At 37.4% G+C, this 23,125-nt stretch overlaps 1 protein-coding gene and 1 non-coding gene across 2 annotated transcripts in view; both read right to left on the reverse strand.

Moving 5' to 3' along the window:
- Window positions 1-19,332, reverse strand: part of LOC106870033 (aconitate hydratase, mitochondrial) — a 30,186-nt gene extending 10,854 nt beyond the window's left edge. The window contains exons 1-12 of the mRNA XM_014915999.3: window positions 19,115-19,332; window positions 8,553-8,615; window positions 7,486-7,565; window positions 6,954-7,020; window positions 5,904-5,975; window positions 5,586-5,705; window positions 4,409-4,501; window positions 3,022-3,091; window positions 2,345-2,433; window positions 1,636-1,786; window positions 948-1,052; window positions 140-231 (exon numbers count right to left, since the gene is read on the reverse strand). Coding sequence (XP_014771485.1) covers window positions 140-231; window positions 948-1,052; window positions 1,636-1,786; window positions 2,345-2,433; window positions 3,022-3,091; window positions 4,409-4,501; window positions 5,586-5,705; window positions 5,904-5,975; window positions 6,954-7,020; window positions 7,486-7,565; window positions 8,553-8,615; window positions 19,115-19,147 — 1,035 coding nt within the window. The 5' untranslated portion in view covers window positions 19,148-19,332. The remainder of the gene's footprint in view (window positions 1-139; window positions 232-947; window positions 1,053-1,635; window positions 1,787-2,344; window positions 2,434-3,021; window positions 3,092-4,408; window positions 4,502-5,585; window positions 5,706-5,903; window positions 5,976-6,953; window positions 7,021-7,485; window positions 7,566-8,552; window positions 8,616-19,114) is intronic.
- A 1,480-nt stretch (window positions 19,333-20,812) lies between these two features.
- Trnaa-cgc (transfer RNA alanine (anticodon CGC)) lies at window positions 20,813-20,884 on the reverse strand. The gene has a single exon. It is a non-coding gene; the product is annotated as a tRNA-Ala (tRNA).
- Between the last annotated feature and the right edge of the window lie 2,241 nt (window positions 20,885-23,125).

Genomic DNA, 23,125 nt, shown 5'->3' on the forward strand with positions numbered 1-23,125 from the left:
CCCTTATCCGGCCAATCGCAGCCCTCCTTTCCCTGCCATCTCCCACAATCTCCACAGGGATTGTAATATTATAAACACATCAATAACAAACTCCCACCACCACCCATGGGAAACAATACAAATTAAATATTAGTCTTACCTCATCCAGGTTTATCTTAATCAATTGATCGTATTTAGCATCTTTGTCAGCAGAAAGGAGCGATTTGTAAGAATCAGCCAAACTGGCAATGTCTGGTGAGAGTCAAGGGAATAAATTATTTCAGGTATCAACAAAAATAGTGAAATTAATTAAACAGACATTTGCATTCTGGTAGAGTCACTGTAACTATAGAAAATACACATGCATTGTTATATTCATTTTTACTTTGTTATCATATGAGGTGCTGGTGGTGGTGGTGGCAGCAGCAACAGCACTACTACTACTAATAATAATAATCCTTTCTACTCAAGGCACAAGGCCTGAAATGTTTTTAGATCGACCTCAGTACGCAACTGGTACTTAATTTATCGACCCTGAAAGGACGAAAGGCAAAGCTGACCTCAGTGGAATCTGAACTCAGAATGTAAAAACAGGTAAAATACCGCTAAGCATTTCACCCAGCGTGCTAACGTTTCCGCCAACTTGCCACCTTCACTAATAATGATGATCATGATGATCCTTTCTACTATCGACGCAAGGCCTGAAATTGCCAACCACTTTACAGAGTGTGCTGGGATGCCTCCATGCAACACTAGTAGTACAGGTGCTTTTTACATGGCGCCAGCACTCACAAGCCTGCAAGATTAGGAATGTCCAGCTGAAGAGGGATGCAGGGGACAAGCCTGTATGCAAGGACAACCCTGCTTCTACTTAGCTTGTCGAGTCTGCTCAAGCACAGCAAACCCCCAGAAGTCTCAGTCCCCTGCCATCCCCAACAGCATAAAAAAAAAACAACAATTATACTCACCATTTCTGTTTGTGGCTACAAGATAGTCCTTCATACGGTGGTTGTAGGGGAAAATTGAGGTTGTCGCACCAATTTCTGCACCCATGTTGCAGATGGTACCCATTCCTGGAATTAGCGATTAACAAACTCATGAGATTAATTAATTAATTAACTCTTTAACATTCACATTATTCAGTCATATATAATGCTAATTTATTCACAGCGTTTTAAACTGACCATGCATAATCTTGTAGCTTTGAGATTGATGAGATAACTTAATTTTTTTAGAATGATATTGTAGGGCTGGTACAAGAGGTCAGATTCGACCAGTTTCAATATAAGACATATAGAATATTCTGGGCGGATATGGCCAGTTTAAATGCTAAAGAGTTAATTAACACAAACTCTAAACACTTCAACATTTAAATTGGCCATATCCAGTCCAAAATATTCTATTTGTTTTATTTTCAAATTGTCAAGATCTTGCCTCTTACACCTACTCTACAATGTCATTCTAAAAGTATACAATCTCAAAGCTATGAGATAATGCCTGATTGATTCAAAACAATGTGACTAAATAAGCATTAAGATTCGATAGAATAATCTGAATGCTATTGAGCTAAGGCAAGAAAGGTGTGTGTGTGTGTGTGTGTGTGTGTGTGTGTTTGTTTGTGTGTGTGTGTGTGCATATTTAAGGCGAAGAACTTACCAGTGCAGGAGATGGAATCTACACCATCGCCAAAATACTCCACGATGGCACCTGTGCCACCCTTTACTGTTAAAATGCCAGCAACCTTCAAGATGATGTCCTTTGGTGATGTCCAACCGTGTAATTTCCCAGTCAGTTCAACCCCGATTACCTTTAAAAAACAGAAAAAGTAGGAAAAGGTCATTAAGACAGAAACAATATTGGGATTTGGTTTGAATGTTGTTGTTGTTATTATTGTTGTTGCTTAGCCATAGGTCAGCAGTCAGAACTGACCACACAGATATTAAAGCACCCAGTACACTCTGTAAAGTGGTTGGGATTAAGGAAGGGCATCCAGCCATGGAAACCAAGACAAAACCATGACAAATGGAGCCTGGTGCACCTCTCCGGCTTACCTGCTTCTTTGACAAACCGTCCAACCCATGCCAGCATGGAAAACAGACGTTAAATGGTGATGATGATGATGATGATGTTGCTGTTACTGTTAGTAAGACTGGCACTCCATCACTTATGATGACAAGGGTTCCAGCTCATCCGATTAACATAACAGCCTGCTCATGAAATTAACATGCAAGTGGCTGAGTACTCCACAGACACGTGTACCCTTAACGCAATTCTCAGAGAGATTCGGCGTGACACAGAGTGAGACAAGGCTGTTCAATCAGGGCTTCCTGGGGTTAAACAACAACAACAAGTTGATCATATTTACCTTTGGACATTTCAGCTCCCAGGGTATGTCCGCCATCACGTCAACAGCATCGGCACCACCAACACCAACACACACACCACCAAGGCCACCTGTTTGCATAGAGATAAAAGAACTTTGGTAAACGATTCCAATCAATAATATAATCTTGATAAATGTCTCTTCTACCAAACCAGTGAGGTACAGGGATGTAAACACACCGACACTGGTTGTCAATATACTCTTCCTTTTTAAACCAAATGTAATCTGAGAGAGATTTGGCTGCTATTTCTATCAAGTTAAACAATTACATAGAGGTTCATTATTCTTTTCTACTCTAAGCACAAGGCCCGAAATTTTTGAGGAAGGGGGGGGGGCAGTCGAATAGATCCATCCCAGTATGCAACTGGTACTTAATTTATCGACCCCAAAAGGAGGAAAGGCAAAGTCGACCTCGGTGGAATTTGAACTCAGAATGTAAAGACAGACAAAATACTGCTAAGCATTTCGCCCAGCATGCTTACGATTCTGGCAGCTCGCCGCCTTACAGAGGTTCATTATTAAGACACATTCGATGGAGATGGTGAAATGAAGAACCTGTGATATTCATGCCTTAACCAAACAATTACTGAATCTGCCAAACTATAGAAGAGATGTAAGGTTAGATGGGGAGTGAGAGAAAATGTAATCCAAAGACTTACCGCCATTGGGGGTGTGGCTGTCAGTTCCAATAATCATAACACCTGGAAAAGCATAATTCTCGAGAACAATCTGGTAAAAAGAGAAAAACAAAATTGAAAATAGATGAAGGACAAGGATTAACAAACTTTTAATGTATATCTGCAGATCACATAAAACATGTTCTTACTTATATAATCTAGGGCCAATGTCCAAAATGCTAGTGTTTTAAGTTCATTGTTACAAGTCCACTGCCCCATGTCCATTGTAGGTCCAGTATATCAAATCCAATGCTTTAAGTCCAGTGTCTAAAGTCCACAGTTCCAAGTGTACTGTCTTAAATTTACTGTCTTGAGTCCTGTGTCCAGTCTAATATCCCAAGTATAGCATTTTCGATCCAGTCTAAATCCAGTGTCCAAATTTAATTATCCAAGCCCAACTGCCCTAAATTTAATGTTATAGCTTTGATACACTTAGTCCAGCATCTTGGATCCAGTCCCACGTCCAGTGCCCTAAATTCAATATCCTAACTCCAGCGTCCTAAATCCAATGTCTCATGTCTACTGTTTACTGTTCTAGGTCCACTAATTTAAGTCCAGTGTCCTCAACCCCCCATTGTCCCAAACTCATTGTCCCAAGTTCACAGTCCTAAGCTCACTGTCTTAAGTGTAATGTCCCAAGACCATTTGTCCTAAATTTAATCTTCCATGTCCAGTGCTAGTTCACTAATTTTTAATCAGCCAAAATGGAGCAGACAGGGACAGAGTTATTTACCTTGATTATTTAAGACTCATAAAATAACTTAAGAACGCCGGAACTGACCACTGAACCAGTTAATGACCGTATAGGTCAATCTTTGTAACCTCAATGCTATGAACATCATCATTATAATTGGTTTCATTTACATCCACTTTTTCATGCTAGCATGGGTTGGACAGATCATTACAGCCAAAGTCAGAATTACAGCTCTTGAGACAAAATCTTACTGATATATTTCTGCTTTTTGGGTGTTGTATCAACAAATGGATGCTGTTCCTATAATTAACCATTTTACAGAGTCTAACCACGGGCGTTTTTATACTGGTACAAGCGCTAGAGGGATCGTTTTGCCACTGGCAAGACCAAAGACTTCTCCTTATCACCACTCGCCATTGTCTCCAGTTGTTGGTTGACTGACAATCGTCCCTAACAAAAGGATCTTCTCTTCTTTGTGTTTATTCGTCTTTATTCATCACACACACACACACACACACACACACACACACACACACACAAACACACAATTCAATGTAGAGATGGAGATTTTGTGTCATCGCAAGAGTCACGCATTACTACATTCCTCCATAAAAGTAGTGTAGTGGTATGAAAATAAACGGTGATTGAAGAAAAATGAAAGAGACAAAATGTTACCTGATGAATGATGCCACTTCCGGGCCTCCAGAATCCTACGCCATATTTGGCGCCAGCTGTCTGTAGAAAGTCGTAGACCTCTTTGTTGATATCCTGCAGAAGACAAATAAGTTAAATGAAGATAACGAAATACATGTAAAAAAGGGAGAGAACTCAGATTTGCAAGCGAAAACTGACCAAGGGAGAGAACTAAGTAAATAAACCCGATGAGAGCATTTTAAATAGCTACCGGAGTTGCCAGATACAATCTCCCACGACTGACCCTAATATTTAAAAAAAAAAATGAAGGGCACACTGGATAATATCTTTGATTAGCAATCTGTGTTTCATACTCAAAGCATATACATCGTTAAATGCCAGATAAACTGCAGGATTCGTCTCAAGAAAGCAACTCATAGATATATGTAATGCTAAAATCAAATATATCAGGGACAAATGAAAATCGCCCAGCAGCAGTAGTGGCAGATATAAACGTGCATTTCTGTTTCTTTGAGCTTCGTCAGTAACAAGTAGCCACTGGTAACTGCATGATCATGCTCTGCTGCTTCGGAATGGTTTCTATGGCCGGGTGCCCTTCCTAATGCCAACAACTTAAGAGTGTGCTTCTGCTTCCCAACCACATGGTTTGGGGTTCAGTTCCACTGCATGGCACCTTCTACTAAAGCCTCAGGCCAACCAGAGCCTTGTGAGCGGATTTTGTAGATGAAAACTGAAAGAAGCCCATAAAGTGTGTTTGTGTCTGTGTCCCCCAACACTGCCTGACAACTGATGTTGGTGTGTTTACATCTCTGTAACTTACGGGTTCAGCAACAGAGACTGATAGAATAAGTACAAGGCTTTAAAAAAATAAGCACTAAAAATACTTCAAGGCAGTGCTCCAGCATGGCCACAGTCAAATGACTGAAACAAGTAAAAGATAAAAGTTTAAAAAATCACATGTGTGAAATCTTGAAGCTAGGAGATGATGTACGATTAATTCAAAACCCTGAGAATGAATAAGTATTACATTTAATTGAGTAATCTGAACGTTAAAGGGCTACATGGCTGTGTGGTTAAGAAGCTTGCTTCCCAACCATGTGGACTCCAGTTCAGTCCTGCTGTACAGCACATTGGGAAAGTGTCTTTTCTTAATTTTTTTATACCACAGAAACAAAAGCATAGAAATGTCTGCACTCACTTTTGCCCGAGCCAAATCTTCCTCTCCACCAATCTGAGCTTCGATTAAGTGGTCGCAATGAATGGTGCTGGGAACGGCTACACGAGCCAAACCACTGGAAATAAACTGCAACATGGCCATCTGAAGAACACAAAGAAAACAAGAAATGCGTAATATGATTGAATAACAGGATATGGTAAAATGACATAGAGTAAGCAGGAAAGCAGACAAGACCCCCCTACTTCTGCCAGGGAAATGGTATGCCTGATACAGGGGGATGGTGGAAAAACAACAACAAAAGAAATTAAAAAAAAAAAGAACATAATATCGAAATATTACCTGAGCTGTTGCATCTTGCATGGCTACTCGGTCAGGTCTGAGTTTCAAATAGCTTTCTCCACGAACAATATCCTGAAATGAAATAAAATGAAAGTGTGCAAGTTGGGCAGATGTGGTGTGCAAGAGAGACGACTGTGCTGGTATGGTCATGTGGTGCATATGGATGAGGACAACTGTGTAAAGAAGTATCAATCTCTAACTGTGGAGGGACCTTGTGGAAGAGGTAGACCTAGGAAGACATGACATGAGGTGGTGAAACATATTGGCATGGGTTGACTGGAACTTGTGGAGGCAGATTTTCTACAGCTGGATCCTTTTCCTGTTACCAACCCTCACCCGTTTCCAATTAAGGTAATACTTCCCCATGAACTGACATGTTTTCACAGAAGATTGGAAATGAAAGACACTGCTTTTATGATAGTGACACAGCTATTACAAATACATATGTGTGTGTGTGTGTGTGTGTAAATATACTTGTATAAATACACACACACACATATATATACAATGGGCTTCTCTTAGTTTCCATGTACCAAAATCATTAACAAGGCTTTGATTGACCCTGAGCTCTAATAGAAGACACTTGTCCAAGGTGTTATGCAGTGGGACTGAACTTGGAACCATGTGGTTATGAAGAAAACTTCTTACCACACAGCCACACCTGTGGCTTTGCTTAAATTCATTTTGGAAACCACAAACGATTTAGTGAAATAATTTTTCTCGTTGGTTGTTTGGAACATAAATTAACATAAAATTTTGATAAAAAGTTTCAGTATAGATCATTTTAATTCTTTTGTTACCTTTATATCTGTTAAAATAAACCAACTTTATAAATAGATAAATTTTGGAAATAAAGAATTTATTGAAATAATTTTAAGATGGTTATTAAGCCGGTATTTGAACATAAATCGACATAAAATTTTGATGGGAAGTTTTAATTTAGATCATTTTATAAACAGGAATCTTTATGTCATACAAGGGACAATCTCAGGAGGGTTAGTAACAAAAAGGGTTAAAGAATGAACTTATAGGGATACACAAGAAATTTACCTGTTCTTTAGGTTTGTCTAAATGTCCATACACAATCTTTTCAGAGAGTGTTAGGGGTCTGCCAAGTCTGCCAGAAGATATAAAAGAGAGAGAGGACAAGGGTTAAAAATTCTTCAAAAACCAGGTAACTGAACACTGTGTTTAAGTAAATATGTACATACATGTGTCTGTGCATGTGTGTGTGTATGTGTGTGTGGATATGTGTGTGTGCATATTGGATTTACTCATGTATAGGATGCACTTCAGTCTTTTTCGTTAAAATCATGTATAAAATAATGAAAATTATATACACACAAATATGATATGATATATATGTGCGTGTGTGTGTGTGTGTGTGTGTGTGTGTGCATACTGTATTTACTCAAGTATAAGTTGTAGCCCAATTACATTGTGACATCTTGGAAAAAAGAAACAAGAACACACTGATAAATAAAAAAAAAGGCAGGCTTGTCATGGTTGGAGTGTCTTTAATCATAGGTGAACTTAATTGAAGCTGACCCATGGCTAAACGACAACAGCCAGCTTCACTTACCTGTCCTTAACGACGTCGACATTGAATTTCATTTTGTCATAGTCAATATACTTGTTGGTTTCAAATTTGCTCATAGCAACCTGCCACAAAGACAAATAATAATGATAATAATAATAATAATAATAATAATAACAACAACAACAACAACAACCAACAACAACAACAACAATAAAGTACCAGGCAGTGGCTCTCATGGCTTCTGATCTTAACTGATCGGAAGTGCTATCGTGCACATTGTTTTGCCTTGGTATAAAAAGATGGGTTACAGCAAATATTCTGCTTAATACCACAGATTTGCTTGTCAATTGTTTGACCTTAACCAGTTGAGCATGTCCCTACTTAACCAGCTGAGCATGTCCCTACTTAACCAGTTGAGCATGTCCCTACTTAACCAGTTGAGCATGTCCCTACTTAACCAGTTGAGCATGTCCCTACTTAACCAGTTGAGCATGTCCAAGGGCATTGTCACTGTGAATTTTCTTTTGTTTTTTTCCCTTTTATTTTCTTTTTTACTCTTTTTTTTTATTTTTTCCTTTTTCTACCGTCTTTTTTCCCCCTTTGTCTTGGAACGGAACAATCTGGTGTGTTTGGCCTACCAATGTATACAGTGCAATTCTCTGTCCTTGGTGTCAGGAAGACACTCAGCAAGAAATAGAAACAGAATGGAGGAGGAGGAGGGGGAGAGGAAGGGAGGAGGAGAAGAAGAAGAAGAAGAAGAAGAAGAAGAAGAAGAAGAAGAAGAAGAAGAATCCTCTTTCTACTCTAGGCACATGTCCTGAAATTTTGGAGGGAGGGGGATAGTTGATTACATCAACCCCAATGCATAACTGGTACTTATTTCATTGACCCCCAAAAGGATGAAAGGCAAAGTCAACCTCACCAGAATTTGAACACAGAACATAAGGACAGACGAGATGCCGCTAAGCATTTTGCCTGGCATGGTAATGGTTCTGCCTGGAATAAGCAGATGTGCTTTGAGTGGACAGAGCTTGGCATTTTTTCCCCCTACCCACATGACATGTAGAATTTTAGATATATATATTGAGAGAGAATATTAATGTACTGACCTTTGAAGCCGCTGCTGAGTACATACGAAGGTGTTGTGTAACCATATTGGGAGTATAGAGTCTCTGTGAAAAGAAAAAAAAAAAAGAATAAAATAGAATAAAATAAACAGAGCAATTCCATGTAAGCTGGTTCCACTGAAGCCATTTCAATGGAGACAGATTTGTTGCACAGAGAAAGGGTCACAAATCAGTGAGTGACAAGTAAAAATTGAATCAAGTGAATACATCTTAGCCATTTTGATACCAATCTGGCTGAAACCATTTCTGGTTCTGTAGTATAAATGTCTTGTCTTCATAAGTTTTGAATCAAAATCTTCCACCAAACCATAGTCACAATTTATGTTCCTAACACTAACTTTGCTTTATCAAACTCTGACCTACCCATGCAAGCATAGAAAAAAGGACATTAGAAATGATGGGTGGTGGTGGTAGAGAGTGAAGGGGAGAGGAGTATAACAACCTAATTTCATTCAACTGTACCCAGTCACAAGCACAGCACATATGAAGAAAACACACAGGTACCCATCCACCCGTAACTAATATCCCATTACTCATAAATGACACACAACTCAAATATTTCCGATACTATATAGAAACTAAATCATTATTCACCAATGACCTTTCATAGTAACTACGTCTTAACAAGTGGATGATCAGAGCCTCATCAGGGTCATTCAACTTACAAGTTCCTAATACCAACTACTTTACAGAATGTACTGGATGCTTTTTTTCCTAACACAGGTACTAATGAGACCACCAAGTAAGTCCCAAGATAAAGAAAAGGACCTTGTCTGAGTGGGGTTACAGTAGAGGGGGAAGTGGCTTTATGCCAGGTGCTGAAAGGCTAAAGTATGACAGAAGGACAATCAGATGTCTTGCTACAGAGAAGATACATGGTTACTTTGCAATATATAATGGGTGGGAGCCACACTTAACCAAGGTGCCACATGGTGAGATAGAACTCAGGACAGCATGGTTAGAAATCAAACTTCCTATCCACACTGGCATGCCTGTACCTGATGCTTCTTGAGACTCTTAAAGCCAGTTACCTGGTTTCTATGAAATGTAAGTGACCAAGATCACAACAGGGCGCTGGTCAGTCACAGGATTCAAGGGCGGCAGTTTTCAGGGGAAGGGACGAGTTGATTACATTGACCCCAATACTTGTCTGGTGCATTATTTCATCGTTGACCTCAGTGAGATTTGAACTCGGAATGTAAAGAACTAGAGGAAATATTGTTATGCATTTTGTCCAACATGCTAATGATACTGCCAGCTTGCCTCGTGTGTGTGTGTGTGTGTGTGTGTGTGTGTGTGTGTGTGTGTGTGTGTGTGTGTGTGTGTGTGTGTGTGTGTGTGTGTGTGTGTGTGTGTATGTGTAATGAAGGAAGGAGGAGTGCATTGTTTTTGACCTTTGGAGGTCACAACCACCTCCAGACAGGTGTAGCTGATAACCTATCAACATATCTGTAGGTCAATGACATCTGATAAATGTCATTGAAAGGGGGGGGCGACTGGAGGAGAAGAGAGAGAACAACATCAGCTGCAAATGTGCCTAACAGAGTGAAGTGCTGTCATTTAGCCCCGAGTTGGCTCTGATCGAGCAGACCCATGAGCATTGGCTATAGTAGAAGACACCTGTTCAAGGTGCCATGCAATTATATTCCAGTGAATAATTGGCATAAACGCGTGCACCAAACCAAATCTAGACACATAAGTGTGCATAGAGGTAAAAAGTTACCCAAGCATGGAACATTAATCTAACAGAATGAACACAAGAAATTATCTTGTCACACATGAACGAGTTTCAAAAGACTAGAAAGCAATGGAGCAGAGAAGATAAGATGAAGTGGTAATTATATAATTAACTAGCTTAGTAATGGTTGAATAATTAAATAGCTCCATTCACGACTATGTGGTGCAAGGTTCAATCCAAATACAAGCCACATTTGGCAAAATAGCTTGTGCATGAAATTTCAAAGATGTAAACTACAGAATATCATATTCTGTGTGTCTGTGTGAGTATATCTATTCTTTTATTTGTTTCAAGTCATTTGACTGAGGCCACACTGGAGCACCGCCTTTCAGTCGAGTAAATCGACCCCAGGATGTATTCTTTGAAATTTTGAAAATGCGACTTTTGAAAAAAATTTTTCTCAGAATTGGATCCTCCATAACCAAAAAAACGTGGGATTCCGTAAAAAAAAAAAAATTAATATATATTCATTTTACCGGAAGTTATGACGGAAAAATCGGATCTTGTGAAATATCCGAAAGTCCCTCTCCACCCTCCCAGGGTTATCAGCGCACATTTTTTTTTTTTCATATCCGTTTCCTACGTACTTGTTAACACCCAACAGGCTGGGTTTTTTTTTTTGTTCCCGGGTGAAGATCCTTATATTGACCGTTAATGGTTTTCCAGCCCCCACCCCCAGGGTGAAGATCTCTATATATTCCCCCATTAACTCCAGTATTTGGTTGGTATTTTGTGCTACCGTCCTCGAATAGCTGGAAGATAAAATATATGTGCAGAATTACTACACCGGGATTTGAACTCAGAGTGTAAAGAGCCAAAAAAAATAACAAATACTAAATAGGTGCAGGAGTCGTTATGTGGTAAGGAATTTGATTTCCAACCACATGGTTCCGGGTTCAGTCCCACTGCGTGGCAGGCAACTTGGGCAAGTGTCTTCTAATATGGCTCCGGGCTAACCAAAGCCTTGTAAGTGGATTTTGTAGACGAAAACTGTGTGGAAGCCCGGCGTGTGTGTGTATGTGCGTGCGACTTTGTGTTTATCCCTCATTACCGTTTGACAACCGGTATTGGTTTGTTTACAGTTCGATGACGTCGCAGTTCAGCAAAATGGACCGACAAAATAAGTGACAAGCTTTAGGAAAAAATAAGTACTGGGGTCGATTTGTCCGACAAAACCCTTCAAGGCAGTGCCCCAGCATGGCCGCATTCCAGTGACTGAAACAAGTGAAAGGTAAGCAAATTTCTGTGTACACCTAGGGAGAGCTTTGGGAACAAGACCAGGAATTTGGAATGTAACTGAGAAAAAAAATCGATTATATCGACATCAGTATTATATTGATATTTTGCATTGAGTTCTCGGAAGATGGGGAAAAAAATAGAATAAAGTGACCTCAACGGGATTTGAACTCAGAAAGTGAAGAACTGGAATAAATAGATACGACAGAGTATTTTGTCTGACACTAACGAAACTATAAAGTTTACACAAATATAGAAGCAGTGTGTGTTCGACATATTAGTCGAGTCTTCCGTTTCCCAGGAAGAAAGAAAAGAACGAAGGGGGAAGGGAAAATATGAGAGGAAGATGAAGAGGTGAAGAGAGAGAGAGAGAAGGGAGAGGTAATTAAAAAACGAGGGGAGAGGGAGAAAGTTAATGAGTGGAAGAGAGAGAAGAGAGAAAGAAAAAAACAGCATAGGAGAGGAAAGACAGAGGAGAAAGAAAAGAGACGGGTGGAGGGAGGGAAGGGAGAAAGAGAGAAGGAAGAAAAGAGAGAGAGGGAGGGATGAGAGCAGAGAAATAGAGGGAGGAAAAGAAAAAGAAAAGGAGAGATGAGAAAGGGCAAAGCGGACAGAAACGCCTCCAGGTTTATAGTTATAGACACTATATATAATACATACGTATATGCACACACATACATACATGCATACATATACGCAAGCACACATACATGTGTTGTAGATGCGTTTCTGAAATGAGAACGAAACCCGAGATCCGTTTTTATTTCGGAAGAAAGGGGCGCGGGGCGGGTGTGGGGAGCTGTGATCTTCATGCTGTACCGCTTGCTATTTATCTGTGAAGTAGTTGAAGTCATCGATGACAAAGCAGTGTTTGAAGATTCTCTACTTAGAGCAATAAAATGTCATGTCAGATAAGATAATTACATACATGAATACATCTATGTACATATTGCGTAATATGTGTATGTGTGTATAACAAGACAGACACATAGATAGATACACAAAGAGATATAGTGGAGAGAAATAATATATATATGAGAGAGAGAGAGAGAAAGAGATCAGTGCATCTCAATGCCATTGAAGGACAAAGTATTCTTCATTCAATCACTGTTCAACCGACAAGTTATGCATTTGTGTGTGTATGTATGTATGTATGTATGTATGTATGTATAGATAGGTAGATAGATAGATGGATAGATGGATAGATAGATAGATAGATGGGTAGATAGATAGATAGATAGATGGGTAGATAGATAGATACGTGTAACTGCCGATTAATAACAGAATCGTTAAGACGTCGGAAAAAATTACATTGGAATCTCCTCTTCTGAGAGTCGATTGGACAAAAAAAAAAAGTGGGGGAGCTATTCAAGTACTGAGGTCGATGGTTAATGGCCTTGAATGCTTAAATTAATAACAACCCCTCCAATGTGACTTGAGTACACGCAGGAAAGATCATATAGTTACGGACTTAATGGAAAATGCAAAGGCAATGATGGAGCTTCTGCGTGGCCGTTCGAGAGGCTAGAAATAGCAGCCAAATACAATCACACGCTACCATAAAAAAAAAAACGTAAGGACGACACACTCGATAAAATAGTCTTAAATACACTGTGCTTGTCTAAAGACAGGACGGTCGTAGTTGGAACGTCGTTTGAGCTTAGGTTTCTGTATTCAGGAATAATGGTGGGGTGGGTTAGACGACAACAACCAATAATTCTTTTTCCGTTTGTTATTATTTTTAGTGTTTATTGTTTCAGTCAGTGGACAGCGGCCATGCTGGGGCACTGCCTTGAAGGGCTTTAGTCGGAAAGATCGATCCCGGTACGTTTTTTAAAAAGTTTTGTGCTTAGTGTATCGGTTTCTTTTTGCCGAACCACGAAGTTATGAAGAAGTAAACAACCCAACGCCAGTTGTCGAGCAAAAGAGCAGATAAACACAAATAAAGCGATAGAGACAAACACACATACGGGCTTCATACAGTTTCTGTTTACTAAATTCACTCACAAGGCATTGGTTGGCCATGGGGCTATAGTAGAAGACATTTGCCCAAGGTGCCGTGCAATGGGACTGAACCCGAAACCACGTTGTTGTTAAGGGACCTCATCCTACCGGCGAATAATGAAATAAAGTTCCAATCAAGTACTGGGGTCCTCATCCGCCGGTTAACCAACCCCTCCTGCAGATTTCTATTCTTGTTCCAATCATGTAAGAAATTATTCGTTAGAACGTCGGACAAAATGTCTTGCACTATTTCTAAAGTCCCTTCACGTTTCGAGTTCAAATCCTACTGAACTAAACTTTGCCCCTCATCACTTCGAGATCGATAAATTAAAATAAAATACCAGTAAAATGACTATGGTTTGGCGTTGTCGACTAAGCCCTCTCTCCGTAAAATTTGTGGAGTTGTGCCTGGAGAAATTAAATTAGGGCGGTGAGCTGGCAGACTCGTTAGCGTGATGAACAAAATGCTTAGTAGCATTTCTTCGACATTCGGCGATTCCAGGATGTAGTTTCTTTGTGGTTCCATCCGTTTTGTAAAGATGAGAGCTGATGAACCTGCAGATCCGACTTCACCAAATCGTCCTCGCGAAACACACGGCCGCTCTTAATTTTCATTTTTTGGCAGGTAGATTAGAGTGGGGGGGGGCAGAAGTAGTAAGTGTTTAACTCCAGATAAGCATTATCTGATCAAGAGCAGATCAATAGCAGTTCATTGATGACCATCTAGCTTTTGGAGTTCTCTTCTAAGTGTAGGGAACCCGGGGTTATATTATCCAACGTGTGCATTTTTCTCTCTTTTAAGACAGTAGGGTGTGATTTGAAGGGGGATTTGGCTGTTGTTTCTGGCAGGTCTAGCTATCATCATAAATCCCCTCACCAGCTCGTTTTAGATGGGTAGATAACACAAAAACCATCAAATCTACCCCAGCACATAACGTTGGGTACATCGTTAAGTGCATGTGTATTATATGGACACACATATTATTATTATTATTATTATTATTATTATTATTACATTAAATTGGCAGATGTTTTATTTTGTCGATCATCGAAAGATGAATGAAGGACAAATATAATTCTCTATTTATTCATACAATTAAAATATCTTTTCGTTCTGAATTCGAAATCCGCTGCAGTCAATTACTATTTAAAAAATTTTTTTTTTTACATTCTTCCGAGGTGGATAAATTAAGTATCCAGTCAAGTAAAGGGATGAATTTAACCGGCTATTAGTAAAAACATTAACAGATTGAGATAATGGAAGGATAAGAGATCGAAAGAATTCAAACAAAACCCGGGGGGGGGGGGGGTGTACACGCGCATGAGAAGGCATAAATGACAAGGAGAAACTGATAATCTACTTTTGAGGTTTAGCTCCATAATGTCAGTCTGCCCTGACCTCAAGCAGACCTGACCATGCAAGATTCATCACGACATGCACAATGTCTCAAAGACAACTACTTTATTCAATGTGTCCTTTCGTTTCATTTAAGACAACAGAAAGTTGGCTGTTGCTTTTAGCGCGTCCAGTGACCATGCAGAGAATCTCACGTTGGCTCCGAAAAGCATGGTCAATAAGTTATCAGTTAAAACACTGGTTCTCAACCAGTGTCCACGTGACCTTTAGGGGTCCAAATAAGATTCTGTTGTTAAAATTTATGTACAATTGCTTATACTTCTACAATATACAAACTATATTGTAATATTAGGCGCAGGAGGGGCTGTGTGGTAAGTAGCTTGCTTACCATCCACATGGCTCCGGGTTCAGTCCCACTGCGTGGTACCTTGGGCAAGTGTCTTCTACTACAGCCTCAGGCCGACCAAAGCCTTGTGAGTGGATTTAGTAGATGGAAGAAGCCCGTCGTGTATGTGTGTGTCCGTGTGTCCACAACATCGCTTGACAACCGATGCTGGTGTGTTTACGTCCCTAACATTAGCGATTCGGCAAAAGAGACCGATAGAATAAGTACTAGGCTTACAAAGAATAAGCCCTGGAGTCGATTTGCTCGACTAAAGGCGGTGCTCCAGCATGGCCGCAGTCAAATGACTGAAACAAGTAAAGAATCCCAAGGATCTTTTAAAACATGGAATGGCTACGAGAATCCACCAGAATAAAACATGAACCACAGGGGTCCACTGGTAAAACAAAAATGGTTATAGAACCCCTGATTCGTATTTTACTCCAGTGGGCCCCTATAACCATTCGACGTTTAGAAAATTCCTGTTAACATATTTTATGTACTGTAGAAATATAAAAAATTGATTGCAGATAAATTTCAACAACAAAATCTTCTATGGACCCGGGTTGAGAACCACAGCTCCAGTGTAAGATGCGTGCACATATATATATATATATATATATATATATATATATATATATATATATATATATATATATATATAAGAATTTAAGGATTGGAGAAAACGCATGTTATAATTGCATACTTTATTCCTACATATGTTTCAAAGGATTACAAGATCCCTATGGATCACACAGGTTGTAATCCTTTGAAACATATGTAGGAATAAAGTATGCAATTATAACATGCGTTTTCTCCAATCCTTAAATATACTCAAATACCCAAAATTCCAAGGAGTTCCTGCCTTAAAAACAGGAACTAAACCACAGTTATTTTGTGTTTTTTGCTACATTGGTTTCTATTAACCCATTTATTCTATCAGAAGAATTTTTATTCATTAAGATAGAAGAAATACACATAATTAGAGAGAGAGAGGGGGAGAGGGAGAGAGAGAGAGAGAGATTTGTATATTTAGATCTCTACCAAATACTTGGTAAAAATATTGTACCTGTTATCAACATAGCAAAATTCTCATATGAAAGGTTGTTTATCATACAATTTGTGTGCATATCAATTTAAATAAGAGCTATAACGCGATCCATCGTAATGTACATTTCAATGCAATAGTGCACTGAAATGTACATAGGTCATTAAACAAGTTTTTACGATAGATCGCGTTATAGCTCTTATTTAAATTGATATATATATATATATATATATATATATATATATATGTAAGGGATGACCGTGCGATGCACACACACATTCGTGTTTTGAGTTGTATTGTTTGTACGACTATATATTGTCAGTTTCAGGATTATGGATTAAACTTGATGAGACTCGAACTTCCAGCTTTATTCTAAATAATCTCACCATGTACCTTTGAATTTGACACACCGAAAGTGTGTGTGTGTATGTATTTATATATGTGCATATATTTATGTGCGTCTACGCATGTATGTCTATAGAAAGAGAGAGAGAGAGAGAGAGGGGAAGATTTCTTTATTGTAAGTGACCAGCATGTAGAGAGAGAGAGAAGGTGAGTACCCGAGGTACCCAAAAAGCAGGTTGGTGGTTTTGTTGGAGATGAACAGACGAAGATATCTTCTTGGCAGCCTATGTTCCACACGGAATTAAAGGATAAAGTGGAAAGTGTTTCGTTATTTTTGTTGCCCCCGGGTGAGATGGATATCTTGCAATTTCTTAAATCCATACCATTACACATTTCTACACTTTGTTACCCCTCAACACCTACGACTTAGTTACTTTATTTTAATAATACATTTTTCAAAGAAAACTGTGCAGATATGTTTCCGAAGGTGTGAAATGACGATTATGTTGACAAACAAACATTATTAATAATCTTATCATTATCAACATGAAATAGAAAGGTATGATAATAAATAAATAATTGTATACGTATGTATATAAATATATACACACACACACACTAGTTCATGTTTAGTCTAATACAATTCAGATCATAAGTATTTAGAAATGAAATAATATGCGTTAAGAAAAAGTTACGAGTAAGTAAAAAAGTCAGCGCTGAGGTACTAAACTGTAGTTATGCCCAAGTTTAACTCGTTAAGGACAAAACCTCACTTGGAGTAGTGACAGAGGTGAATGATCAGTCTCCAGCATATACGTGTGTGTGTGTGTGTGTGTGTGTGTGTGTGTATTATGCATGTAAGTAGATAGATAGATAGATAAAGTCTTTTAGTTTGTACACCAAGCGTGTAGTACGAGTGTGGGTATATATATATATATATATATATATATATATACATATACACAACACACAAATATACGTATATATATACATAGATATATCCAATAACTCTTAATCGATAGAATAGTACTCAGACAGTCTACATGTTTATGTAGCTGCGATATATGTTCGATGCGATCAACATACTTTCGGAAACAATGTCTATAAAGATATAGTCCATTGCATTACATTGCAAGTATTGGTGGTAACGAGCAGGTATATATATTTGAGAAATTAATCAAGAGAGAAACTGTAATGTTAATGACCTTTGCAAGACCTCCACCACCACCACCACCTCAGGCTTGTGCGAGATTAATATATACGTGTGTGTGTTTGTGGAAACTATGTAGAGTAGTAAATATGTGAATGTATGTATGTGTACATGAATGTGAATGTATGTATGTATGTTACAGTGGAGATGCGTGTATTTATAGAGTTACTGACTTAGTCCTTCGAATCTACTGAAGATCGTAGATATCACAAGTATGAAACACCTACGCGGAGCCTCGGCGTGTTATTTACAGACATATGTATATATATATATATATATGTTGGTGTTGCGAAACTATTATATTAAAAGACATGTTGTACATAGGAATGTGTGAGTGTGTGTGTGATTGTACGTAATAAATATATATATATATATATGATACATTATTGTAATGAAATTAATGTCATTTGCTTTGACCTTGTACAATCACAAGAATCCATCAACGGGGAAAAATAAAATCGTCCTTATCGATATTGATTGATTTAATAAGAAAAAAGGTCGAAGTTTGATTAGTATATATGGACACATTTCTTGCACAAGACTTGGGTCTTCATTCAGAAACAGTCAATGGGTTAACCATATTACGACCATCTCATCATCCAAAGAGGGGAAAATGTACATCTTCATCTCCGCTTCTACTCCGCCAGTAAAAAAACCTATCATTCCTTATCTTTTAGTTCATTCACCTTTATTTATTATTATTATTATTATTATTATTATTATCACCTTAATACAAGATTCTTCAAAAATATGTCTGAATGAACACCATTCTAAAAACACTTTACCTTTATATTCACTGTACTATATATATATATATATATATATATATATATATATATATATATATATATACACACATATACAAACACAATCACTATATATATATATATATATATATATAATCATACATTATATAGATAGTCTTTATGTGGTGTGTAAATACACATATATAGATATATCACGTGATATATATATATATATATATATATATATATATATATTTAGATAGATAGATAGATAGATAGATAGATAGATAGAACAAGAAAACGTAAGTGTGCGTGTACCCAAATGTTGAGTGCATGGGGGGAGAAAGAGCATGTCTATGGCATAAATAATAAAACAAACAGCTGTAAATTACCTGAAACATCTAAACAATATCACCAAAAATTAATATGAATTCTTTAAAATATTCTTTAATATTTATATTTAATAAATGATATTTACCTTTGTGAGACCAGATCGAAGTAAATAAGCCATTGTATATATATATATATAATAAGTATATATATATATATAATAAGTATATATGAGTATATGAAGGCTGGTAGTGGTTTATATGGGCCAGACACTGCTGACTGCCAATACAATTAAAGGAATTGTTCAGCCTGCTTGGAGCTTTTTGGTTTGAGAAGGTATAAATAGTAGATTGGAAGAAGAGCGATTTTGTTTCAGGGGTGATAACTCAGAGATTTTTGGGCATTGGTTTGCTTAATTGACAAATTTTGGGTTTTTTAATTGCTTGTGCGTGGGGAAGTAATGCGAGAGCATAGGGAAACTGCTGGTCGGACAAAAGGGCAAAATACATACACAGACATATAAACACATATATACGTAAACATCAGCTGAAAAAAATAAAGATAAAATTTTTTTTACGGAAAACGCCGAGAAACTTTCACTTCTCGTATACTTTCTCCGAAAGATTGCCTGTTATTAAACAAAACAGTTTGTCCAAGCTCTTCTCACACTCTCAAAGGAAGGAGGGGCTAACCAAATTTGAGAATCACGATATTAAGGCATTTTGACCGAAAGCTCTAAATATTCTTTGCGCTTTATAGAATGGTTTATAAAATTTCTAACAAGATTGGGCATTGGCAAAGTTGTGGGGGAAAGAATCGATGAAATTTTTTTCAATATTTGACTGGCACTTTGATTTTGTCGATATGTTAGTGATTACTAACGGCATACCTACACAAGTGTGCCTCATTAATTTTTTTCTTCATAATTGTCAGAAAAATTGGTATTTTTCAATGAAATTTTCTACAGATACCTTTCAGATGCTGAATAGAATCACAGGTATATCCAAACATGTATCTACACATATACAGTTGTATATTCACTTCTGGTTTGCTTTTATTTTTCTTAGCAATTGTATAGTGGAAGATGCTTATTAGAATCACGAATAATGTTATCAGCCGCTCATCAGAGTTATCAAAGTCAGTAAAGCTCAAATTCATTATTTAGTTTATGTAATCAGTCGGGTATATTCATCAAAAAGGCTTCGTCCCAAAGGAACAACTATAAGCATGGGCCCGGAAACCGGAGGCGCTGGGGGAGGGGTGCTTGCACCCCCTAAAATTTTTGTGGAATGCAAAATCGAAATTTGCACCCCTTTTTAGTTTTCTCAGATTTAGAAAACAGGGAGTAAAAAGAAGCTTGAATTAAGTTTCTTCTCAAAGAACCAAGAACATAAATAAATAAATATAAACCATGACATTATTTGTAAAAAAATTCGGGGGCTGGGTTTACACCCGCTATGCAAATGTCATTCCTGAGCCAGTGACTATAAGCTGTTTCTACTGTATATATGTACATATATGAAGCCGTTTATTGTTATCGAAATTAATGGGTGTCAAGCTCTTTATTTGCTTAATGTGATCAGATGGTTATTGATATTGAAAAGGATTCGCTTCAAAGTTTTTTCAAGAGACTCTTTCAATGTACATTCTGCAAGACTAGTTAAAACCATATAAAGTGTAGACTGACAAGATGGTTATTTTTGTAAAAATTAATGAGTCACAAACACTTCCGTTGCTTAACGTAATCAAACGGTTATTGATATCAAAATGATTTCATTTGAAATGATTACAATAAGCTATTCCTTCAGGATATATTTTAAAGGAATTGTTTTTAAAAAGTACGTCCTGGAGATGCCGGGGATTGAACCCGGGACATTTCACATGCGAAGCGAACGCTCTACCACTGAGCTACATCCCCAGCTGATATAATACCGAAGATTATAACATGAAAATATGATATTGATCCTTCAAAGAAAATAAGTAGTAAGAATGATCAATATAATCACCACCATTTAGTATTATGACGTATAATTATACGTATCTATTGTATCCCAGATAGACAGAACTGACGCGAAAATGTTTTTTCCCACGAGAGTTCCGGACCCCAGTTATGAATTATTAGCATACAGCCAAACAGAGCTCAACTATCAAACTAATTTATGAGCGCATAAGTGATGGGCGATAGGATAAGGTCACTTTAGTAAGGAATGACCATGCTTCTTTTCTCTTTTAATAATGCTTGTTGTTCTTGTTCATGTTTCAACCATGGCTGCCTCTGCATAATTATTTCTGTTGCTTTTTACTTTGTAAAAGAATAAGGGGAGAGGGTTGCTCGCACATCACCCTCTACTCACATTTTTCCCATCCGTGTCTTTACCAGCATGGGGCCCTAACAAAATCCGATAATAGATATAAATGCAAATCTATCTGATTACTTGTCTCCTTCCAAAATCAGGCGTAACTTGGCGATCGGTCGACTTACAACACCGTTCTTCATCTTGAGTTTACTTGGTAGAGTGTATTTGTTAACTTGACAACAAGGTCAAGATGAGCTCTGATTGGAATTATATTCAGTATTCTAATATACTTCCACGAGCGTCTTGGGTATTTCATGAGAGATACCCATACTACAACGACTTTAACTTTTAGCATAATCTCTAATGCCTCAAGCCCAAGGACTCGTAGGGTCAGTTTCCTTGACGAATAAGTGATCGAGATCAATATATTCCTTCCGAGTGAGATGCTTGTCCGTTGCAAGGTTACCCATCTACAGCTGAGTGGACTGGAACTACATGAAATGGAGTATCTTGCTCAAGAACACAATGCACTGCTCAGTGACCAATCACTGGAGAGGAGAATCATCGATTATTTTTTTAATGGCTGGGTCTCTTAAGGGCCTGAAGTGGCACTGAGGGCAAGATGATGGTATTAAACAGGGTAACAAATGTACACTCCCAACCAAGAACAGGAATAATCGTTCTGATGGGTTTCCCTGTAGTTTGTGCAGATCTGAGGCTGTCGCAGAAAAGACTCGTCCAAAATAGTGCCATGATGTGGGATCGAACCTCGAAATATGTAGTTCCAAAACGAACTTTTTTTTGTTTAACCACAGAACGTGACATCACCTTTTCTGAATCGATCTCGAAAGGATGAAAGTCAAAATCGACCTCGGCGGAATTTGAAGTCACTGGTGTGCTAACGATTCTGTCATCTCACCCCTTTAAGTTGAATAAAACTTTAATTAAATGATTCTCATGTATTTTCTTTCACCCAAAGCCTAGAAGTGGTCGCCAGTGAGTAAATGTTGACCTTAAGAATATTCTTCACACAATACCGTGTGAGAATGGTATTTTTTGAACAGATTCGTACCATGACGCTCGTCTTAATGAGTTCTATCATATGAGGTAAAAAAAAAAATAGGTTTTGAATTCGATTTTAGACGTAACCACTTTTTTCGGCACATTTGGTCCCAGTAACTTTTTGTTTAAAATTTTTTTTTGATTTAATTGGCATCATCGGATCCTTCTGGTGGTGGAGATCTATTACTTCTAGGCTTTGTAACTAACTCACTTTTTAAGCAAATTAGATGACGTTTACATTTTTAGATTGGTCACATCATAAGCTACATTTCGAGCTAAAAAATTTGAAAATTGGTTCATTAGTAAAAAAGTTTGGGTCAAATTTTAATTCTAGGTACTTTTTAATTTCCTTTAGAGGTGACAAATTAGGCAAATTCCACTGCAGAAATCTTGTTCTGTATTTTCCCAGGTGTAATAACTTAAGAATATTAACATGCACGCACCCGCATTTTTCATTGTGATATATATATATATATATATATATATATATATATATATATATATATATATATATATATATATATATATATATATATATATATATATATATATATACATATATATATATATATATATATATATATATATATATATATATATATATATATACATATATATATATATATATATATATATATATATATATATATATATATATATATATATATGTATGTATATATATATATATATATATATATATATATGTATGTATGTATGTATGTATGTATGTATGTATGCATGTATGTATGTATGTATATATATATATATATATATATATATATATATATATATATATATAT

Source organism: Octopus bimaculoides, chromosome 18 (genome assembly GCF_046866305.1).
Source record: "Octopus bimaculoides isolate indiv1 chromosome 18, ASM4686630v1, whole genome shotgun sequence".
Taxonomy (NCBI): Eukaryota; Metazoa; Mollusca; class Cephalopoda; order Octopoda; family Octopodidae; genus Octopus; species Octopus bimaculoides.